Here is an 8,909-nt window from a genome sequence, read left to right on the forward strand (position 1 = left end):
TTTATTTTATTTTATTTTATTTTTTGAGACGGAGTCTTGCTCTGTCGCCCAGGCTGGAGTGCAGTGGCCGGATCTCAGCTCACTGCAAGCTCCGCCTCCCGGGTTCACGCCATTCTCCTGCCTCAGCCTCCCAAGTAGCTGGGACTACAGGCGCCCGCCACCTCGCCCGGCTAGTTTTTTGTATTTTTAGTAGAGACGGGGTTTCACCGTGTTAGCCAGGATGGTCTCGATCTCCTGACCTTGTGATCCGCCCATCTCAGCCTCCCAAAGTGCTGGGATTACAGGCCTGAGCCACCGCGCCCGGCCAATAACCTATTTTAAAAGACACCCCCAGGTGATCCAGTTTGGAAACCACTGAGCTTAACTTTGGAGTTGCAAATCCTGCATCTCTGAACTGATCCTTTTAGACCAAGCCCTGCATCCCTTGCCCCACCCTGGCTTTACCTAGCTGGAGCCCACTCTCCCGTGGTATCTTGAGCCCAACCCTGATCATTTAGGATAAGAGTTATTTTTCCTTCCCTCCAGATGGAGATGCAAGATGTCAGGCGCTACTGCCCTGCCCCCCGCTTTTTTTAGAGACAGGATCTCACTCTATCTCCCAGCCTCTAGTGCAGTGGCGCAATCGTGGCTCACTGCAGCCTCGAATTCTTGTGCTTAAGCAATCCTCCCACCTCAACACTCTGAGTAGCTAAGACTACAGACTCGTGCAACCACGCCCAGCTAATTTTAACAAAATCTGTAGAGGCCAGGATCAGTGGGTCACGCTTGTGATCCTAGCACATTGGGAGGCCAAAGTGGGCAACTGCTTCAGCCCAGGAGTTTGGGACCAGCCTGGCAACATGGCGAAACCCCTTTCCTACAAAAAATACCAAAAATTATCCCAGGCATGGTAGTGTATGCCTGTAGTCCCAACTATTCAGGAGGCTGAGGTGGGAGGATCACCTGAGTCAAGGCTGCAGTGAGCCATGATCATGACAGTGCAATCCAGCCTGGGTGACAAAGTGAGACCCTGTCTCCACAGGAAAAAAAAAAAAAAAATATTTGTTTCTTTTTTTTTGAGACAGAGTCTCACTATGTCACTCAGGCTGGTCCCAAATCCCTGGGCTCAAGCGATCCTCCTGCCTTGGCCTCTGAAAGTGCTGGGATTACAGGCATGAGTCACCGTGCCTGGACCTGTCCTGCCCTTTTATGACTTATTGGAAACCAGGACACATTTAAACCAGACAAGGGCCCACCCCATTCAAGTTCTTCTCTTGCCTACTTTCCTGCCTTCTTGCCCTTCTCCCCTGCCTTTCCAGGTGTCTGAGTTTCTGCTGGCGCACACCCGCCATCTCTCCATCCATCTAAAGAAGCTGCCAGGGTTGCTTCCAACCCATGCTGGCACTGGGAGGCGAAGGAAACCTATTTCTGAGAAACCCCCACACCCCTCGAAGTTTCTAGTGTCCTGCCAAAGCCCCCGTCCTCACTTACGTCAGAAGCAGCCAGGCCTTCAGCCCGCTTCCGCTTCCACTCCCCACCTTCAGAATTTTTTTGCCCCCGCATTTCTGTCTAAAAGCCTTTTCGCTCTGGGCGCTGGGAAGGGCTTTCAAGTGCTTTTCTTAGCAACTCCGCACAGCAGGGTGGGAGGGTTAGCTGCCAGCCAGAGCTGCACGGAACTGTGGCACGTGAAGGATGTAAAAAGAGCCACCATGGGCCTGAGTTCCTGCCAGCCCCCGGTCCCCCAGTCCCCCCGCCAGGCGGCCACAGGCCACCCAGGACAGCAGCCACGAGAGAGGGCTTAGCCGGAGAGCACAGTTTGTTCCCCTGGGGTCCCCTGGGCCTGGAAGAGCTGCTGGCTCTTTCCCAGCTTGTCTGTCTGTCCTTTACCCAGGGGCTCTCCTTGCCTCGATGCCTTGTCCAGCTCTGAGACCGAGAATGGGTTCCTAGACTAACCCCGGTGAGTGAGCAGATGCCCTAGCCCTCTCATCTGTCCAAGGGTGACAGTGGAGTCCACCCTGGTGTTGTTTTCTGCCGCCCTCACACAGGTAACCTGGAGGCAGGGGTCAGGGGGACCTCAGTGGGATTACCTGGCATCCTTGGTGATTACAGGCCCCAAGTTGTTTGGGCTGTGGCAGGGCCTCCATTCTGGGGCCACCCCGGGGGATCCCAGCCCTTGCCACTGTGTGCGTGTGTGTGTGCACATGTGCAACATTTTCTATCTCAGCCCTTTAATTATTCAATTATTCTTTGCTCCCTGCCCTCTAAGTCTCTACTCCACTCTGGCCTGCATTTGTGATTTTTTTGTTTTTTGTTTTTTGTTTTTGAGACAGAGTCTTGCTCTGTTGCTCAGGTTGGAGTGCAGTGGCACAATCTTGGCTCACTGCAACCTCTGCCTCCCTGGTTCAAGCAACTCTTCTGCCTCAGCCTCCTGAGTAGCTGGGATTACAGGCACACGCCACCACTCCCGGCTAATTTTTTTGTGTGTGTTTTTAGTAGAGGCAGGGTTTCTCCATGTTGGTCAGGCTGGTCTCGAACTGCTGACCTCAGGTGATCCGTCCTCCTTGGCCTCCCAAAGTGCTGGAATTACAGGCGTGAGCCACTGCGCCTGGCCTTTTTTTGTTTTTTTTTTAATGGAGTCACCCTCTATCAAAGGATGGAGTCACCCTCTATCTAGTCACCAGGCTAGAGTGCAGTGGTGCGATCTCGGCTGACTGCAACCTCTGCCTCCCAGGTTCAAGCGATTCTCCTTCTTCAGGCTCCCGAGTAGCTGGGATTACAAGTGCCTGCCACGACGCCTGGTTAATTTTTGTATATTTAGTAGAGAAGGGATTTCACCATGTTGGCCAGGCTGGTCTTGAACTCATGACCTCAAGTGATCCTCCTGCCTCGGCCTCCCAAAGTGCTGGGATTACAGGTATGAGCCACCGCGCCTAGCCTCCATTTGTGATTTGTCTCTGACCCATAACTAAGGCAAAGCTCGGGGTCATCCCTTATGTTAAAAGTAAAGAACTGACACCCAGAGAGAAATATTGTCCAGCTCAAGGACACACAAGTCTCTGGCAGAATCAAGAGTAGAAACCAGGTCTTCTGACTCCCAGGCTGACATTTATCCCAGAAGTCTTCATTCTTTGCTGCATCCCCTGTGAGGCCCTCTGCACTTCCTCCTGCCCCAGGGGGACATTCATATCTACAGCCAGAGGCATGGGATGGATGATGCACTCCCTGGGCGTGGAGTTCTGGAAGAACTTGGTAATAGAGCCCCACGTACCCACGATTTCTAGTACATCCTGGAAGGTGGAGGTAGGGCCCATGGGACCCTAGCCTGCTTCCCATTTGCTCTGAGCATCTCACTTCTTGGAAAGTCCCCTCCCCTACTGTCCCTTCCTCCCCCAAGTGATGGAGCCCTGATGGCCCCAGAGCCATTAAGAATACTGGGACCTTTCAAGCTCCCAGGGCTGGGCGAGTTTTATGAAACGTCTTCCCAGAAGCCACTGGGAGAACCAGGGCAGCCTCAGACGTATCCCAAACGCCCCATGGTTGTAAGCGGACAGGGAACTTGTCCTCTCCAACCAGGCAGATGGCTCTAAGGACCGCAGCTGCCCCAGTGGCCCTGCTAGACTCTCCAGGGGAGATCACTCTGGGCCAAGGGCTTGAGAGGGGCAGCAAGTCCAAGTTGAGGCTGTGGTTTGGGAGAGGAAGAGGAAGGTAAGGTGTGTACTGGGCTGTCCCAGCTCCACCCTCTGTGTAACTTTCCCACCCTTGCTCTGAGGGGCAGTCCTCCCTCATTAAAGTCCTACCCCAGTCATCAAAATGACCTCTGGGGCCCACTCCAGCTGGCTCCTCCAGGACCCTCTGGGCAGAGGCGGCAGACCAAGAGACTCTGACACTGGCAGAAGACAGGTGAATTAAGAAGATGTTGGGTGGGGGTGGGGAGGTTCCCTCTGCCCCTAGAGGTTGCCAACCAGGGCCTGCTGGGGCACGGGGGTTCAGGAGGGAATTCTGTTCCCCAACTCTGGGCAGCAGGGTCTCCGCGGTGGTGTCAGGGAGCCTCTCAGTCACTTCCACAAGCCCGTGCCTAGCACAGACTTAGCCCACGGGAAAGCTCAGGGTAGACCTGTTGAATGAAGAGGGGGTTCCTCTTTCCCCCAGAAGGGTCAGGGGGTATCTCCTGGTTCTCCCCAGCAGATAGAGGTTTGTTAAGAACAATGTCTTGGCTATTTCCTCTCCTCAGCGCCTGGTACACAGTTCCCTCAGCCACTGCATAGTGGATGAATAGGGCTTTCACGGCTCAGGCAGAGAAGGAGTCTCAGAAGCTGCCTCCTTCCCACTGTACACGAAAGACAGAGATCCCTCGGCAGTCATCTCTCAACTCCCAGCGCCAGGCAGGCGGCGGGCGCACAATAAACGCTTGTGCAATGACGCCTGCAAGAGGGGTGGTCCCAAGCGCCGCGCTCCCCTCTCTCTGCCCGCGTCCTCCTTACCTGTAAGACACCTGCTTTCGTAGGTGCAGCTGTCGGAACCGCTCCTCCACCGGGGGCCCAGCGGCCGTGGCCCGGGGACCCTCGGGCCAGGGCTGCGCGACCTGGGCCTCCTCCCCGCGCCGGCATCGCCGCCGCACCACCTCCTCCTCGGCTGCCCGGCCGCCGCCAGCCCAATCCCTGCGCTGCCCTCCGCCGCCCGGCCCCTCGGCCATCGTGCGGCCGCGTTCCGCCTGCGGCTCCCGCGGCCTTTCGGGGCACCCCGCTCAAGTTCGAGTCTTCGGTCCTCTCCGGCCGGGGGCGCGAGGCGGGGAGGGAGGGGAGCGCAGGGTTCCGCAGGTCCCTAGCGACGCCGACGCTTAGACGACAGGAGCCGCGAGATGCTGGGCGCTGCGCCTGGGAGAGGCCGGCCGGGGTCTTCCTGCGCCCCCCGGGGGCGGGGGTTCCCGGCCGAAGTCGGGGTGCTGCGCTCTGCGCACCGCGGGGTCCCCCGGACGGCTGGAGCCGAGCCGGAGCCTGGGCGGAGAGCGAGCTCCTGCAGCCGCCGCTGCTGCAGCGTACCCGAGTGTCACCTTAGAGACACTCGCCAGCCGGTGGGGTCCGGGGGGGAGGGCGCCGCCCCGCCCCGCCCGCCCGCTCAGGGCACGGAGGGAGCAAGCCCGGCCCAGCCCACTGCGGGCACGAACCTAGCTCAGGGCGCAAGACCCTGGGTATGGGGGCCTCCTGGGGCCACCTCTGCGCCCCCGTCCCCGTCCCAGTCCAGGCTGCTCGGCAGCTGCCAATCATCACCCCGCTGCCTGTCACTCAGCTGCTGCGATGTGTCCCCTCCACCCCCACGGCTGCCTGGTCCCTCGCTTTCGGCTTCTGCATTCGCCGCTGCAGCTGGCAGGTTTGGAGCGGGGGCGTGCAGAGGCGGTGACAGCAGCCAACATTAACCCCGTCGGCGCCACCGGAATTTAGACCCAGCTGAGTTTAGGGAAGGGGCACAGGAGAGGGAACATATCCAGGGATACCTTGAATTTGGGGATGGACCCGATGGTGGGTAACACTACCTTCAGGCCCAGAGCTCTTCTGGACCGTGCCTGGAGAGGGCCCCAGATGGGGGTGGTGTCTCCTCAAGGCAGGGAGGCCTGCTAGGACCTGAATTACTGAGGCTTCAGGGTCAGGGTCTCCCAGATTTAATCAACCTGCGGGTCAGGAGAGACTAATGATATAGGGGAGAAGCCAACTCCAAAAGGAAAGACTGGAGTTCTCCCTGGGGTCCATCTTGGACTCCCCGTCTTCTTTCCCTCCAAATCCTATGGTTCCTCCTTGCCTCACCTCCTCTTGTCCTTGCAGTATTGGTCAGGTGAACCCTCCATCTGGATTACAGTAAGGCCCTGGTGAACTTCTCTGATGGAACACCTCCTCTTCATGGCCCCAGACTCATCTTTCTGGCCATAACATCTACTCTTCTCCCGTGGTATTTCATAGCTTCCTCATGCCTATACTTTAGCCTGGCACTCAAGGCCTGCCTTGATCTTCCCCCATCCTGCAGCCCAGTCTTGTCGGTTTTCTCCCACTCATTTATGCTCCTTATTCTGGGAACTTGCATCAGGCCTGTATAGTATCATTTAGGTTGTCCCCTCTGTCTGAAATCTCCTGGTGATGTACTTCAAATTCTGAGGCTCTGCTTAAAAGCCTCCTCTTCCAGGAAGTCTCCTTGGATAGCTCCAGCTGAACGACATTCTTTCCTCTCAGACCCCATCGCCCTCTGCATCAGATGTCTAATCTAGTCTGTATCTTTCTTTTCACTGAAGCTGTGACTGTGAGTGTGGGCAGGTGGGAGGGATCAGACTCACAGAGGTAGAGAATGGGCTACAAAGGGAGACAGCTGTGTCATAGCTGCCCTGCCCTTTGCTCAGACTGTCCCCATTGCCTGGAGTATGTCCCCTCCCTGTCCTGCCTATGGAAGACCTGTTAAGTGTCCTTCAAGGCCCATGTCAAGTGCCACCTCCCCCATGAGCCCCTTCCCAATACTCCAGTACAGATACCATCTCCCTCCTTCAGCCCTGTGACGATTTCCTGGGCCTCCCCTTTACCCTTGAACAATAACTAACATCTCATTTGATCCTCGCCACAACCCTGGGCGTCAGATATCATCATTTCCTCCGTCGTATGGAGGACACGGAGATATCATTCAAGTGATTTATTTGCTCAAGATGGCTCAGGCAGTGAGTGGTGGGGCCAGGATTTAAATTCAGGGCTTCTGGCCCCAGAACTCATGTGCTTTTCCACTTCATCATGCTGCCAGCCACACAGTAGCAGCCTCCCGCAGTTTGCCCTCTTCCCTCTAATCTGGAAGCTTCCCAAAGGGCAGGGAATAGCTTGCTTCAGTTCCACCTCCCATCTCTGTCTCCGTCTAGTACTTCCCTGTTGGATGAGTGGAATTGCATTCAACTTCTTGGTCACAAGGGAGCTTCCTCCCTAGAGCCAAGTTCTAAAGAAGTCTTGCTGCTGGAGTGGGTAGGGTGGAGCACGTCTTCTACCCCCTACAAGGAGGGTAGCTGTCCTGGGGTTTGCCCTTCCAGGAGTCTTGGCTCCTATTTCCAAGCGGCCTGGGCCGGGGGAACCTCCTACACTGTGCATTATGGTAGTTCTTGCTGGGTTTGACATTCCCTCGCCAGCTGCCTAGCTGCTGGGTTTCCACGTTGGTTTTTTGTTGAGCTCTTTCCTGCCGCGTTCTCCCCACTCAAATCCTTTTTAAAGTGAGGCTTCTTTCCTCTGTCCTCACAGCTCCCCTCCCCATTAGGAGCAGCTGCTGACTGCATTATCGTTTAGTTGTGGTCTGTGCTCTTCGCAAGAAGAAGGAGAAAATGAGACTCCTTCCCCAGACCAGCCCGACCACCTTCTGCAGCCTCTCCCAGCTGCAGCTCGCTCCTCTGAACATTTCCATCTCCAGCCCATTGAATATCTCTGTGCTCAGAAAATAATTGCTAATGTCTTCTGAGAATTTACTGCATGACTGACCTGTGTGCTAAGAGCTTTTTGTACAAGCTTTCATTTACCCCTCCTAACATCTTTAAGAGGGTAAGCACCATCGAACAGATAAGGATACTGTGGCTTTGAGAGATGAAGTGATTTGCCAAGATCACACTTAGTGTAGCATGGATATCAGAGCCCACAAAGCATCTCCTGCTGCTTTGAAGCTGAGTTTCCAGCTTGCCTCCTTCACTCCCTGGAAAGACCCCAGGGGTACCTGTTACTGACATCAGATATGTGCCCAGTTTGGCCAAATGGCTCCTGAGGTTATCCAACCCCTCTGAGATTGGAACTTTGCCTGAGATTGGAATCTTGCCTCCGCCCATACCAGCTCCAGGCATCACCCACAGTTACTCTCCCTTTTTCCAGAGCTTTGGTTTAGGTATAACAAAGGATTTGTTGTGCAATTTGAACAGGATGACTGCCACTGCAAAAGCCATCATATGTGTGTGGCGAAGCAGGCTGCCAAGAGCTGACAATAGAGCATGCCGAATGCAGCTTCATTGCTGGGGACACACTGGGGATGGGCCCCCTTGGAACGATGACACATGGCACTGAGGAGGTGGCATGTTAACAGGTGGCTTATGCATGAGGACTAACCTTGCCTCGCTTCTCAACACAGGCTGGGAAGACGGCTTTGGATGAATGGGCAGAGGGTAGTGACCACAGATGACCACGTTTTGACCAGCTCACCAACCCTGGGGTGTCTGGCTTAGTTGCTTCAGGAAGCTCCAATGTTCTTAGATCTTGTGCTGTAGTATGAAGCTGGAAGAGGCAGGGAGGCCTAGAGGACATGGGAAGGGAGATTGGGGAGAGGGGTTGAGGGTAGCATGAACTCTGAAGCCAAAAAACCTGTGTTCAGATGCCAGCCTTGACATTTTCCAGCTGCATGAGCTTGGCCAAGTCAGTCACCTCTCTGAACCTCACTTTCTTTGTCTGTAAAAATACCCACCCCTGAAGATCACTTAAATTCCTAATTGAGATATTCAGATCCTCAGTCCAATGCCTGGTACAGGGTAACTAGTCAAAAATGGGAGATGCAGGCCTGGCGCAGTGGTGCACAGTGGCGCACCTGTAATCCCAGCACTTTGGGAGGCCGAGGTGGCCAATCACTTGAGGTTGGGAGTTTCAAACCAGCCTGGCCAACATGGTGAAATTCTGTCTCTACTAAAAATACAAAAAAAAAAATTATCTGGGTATGGTGGCGGGCACCTGTAACCCCGGGTACTTGGGAGGGCAAGGCAGGAGAATCACTTGAACCTGGAAAATGGAGATTGCAGTGAGCTGAGCCGAGATCGTGCCACTTCACTCCAGCCTGGGCGACAGAGTCCCCCACCACCCCCCACACAAAAAAAAAGAGAGATGGGAGATTTTCCCTCCCTCCCTTCCTTCCTTCCTTCCTTCCTTCCTTCCTTCCTTCCTTCCTTCCTT

At 55.2% G+C, this 8,909-nt stretch overlaps 1 protein-coding gene across 2 annotated transcripts in view; it reads right to left on the minus strand.

Annotated features, from left to right (window-relative positions):
• Positions 1-5,261, minus strand: part of DGKZ (diacylglycerol kinase zeta) — a 53,471-nt gene extending 48,210 nt beyond the window's left edge. For both annotated transcript variants that reach the window (XM_023215736.1, XM_023215735.1), the window contains exon 1: positions 4,461-5,261. In XM_023215736.1, the coding sequence (XP_023071504.1) occupies positions 4,461-4,672 (212 nt within the window). In that variant the 5' untranslated portion in view covers positions 4,673-5,261. The remainder of the gene's footprint in view (positions 1-4,460) is intronic.
• Positions 5,262-8,909: the final 3,648 nt, after the last annotated feature.

This window comes from Piliocolobus tephrosceles, chromosome 13, assembly GCF_002776525.5.
Source record: "Piliocolobus tephrosceles isolate RC106 chromosome 13, ASM277652v3, whole genome shotgun sequence".
NCBI lineage: Eukaryota > Metazoa > Chordata > Mammalia > Primates > Cercopithecidae > Piliocolobus > Piliocolobus tephrosceles.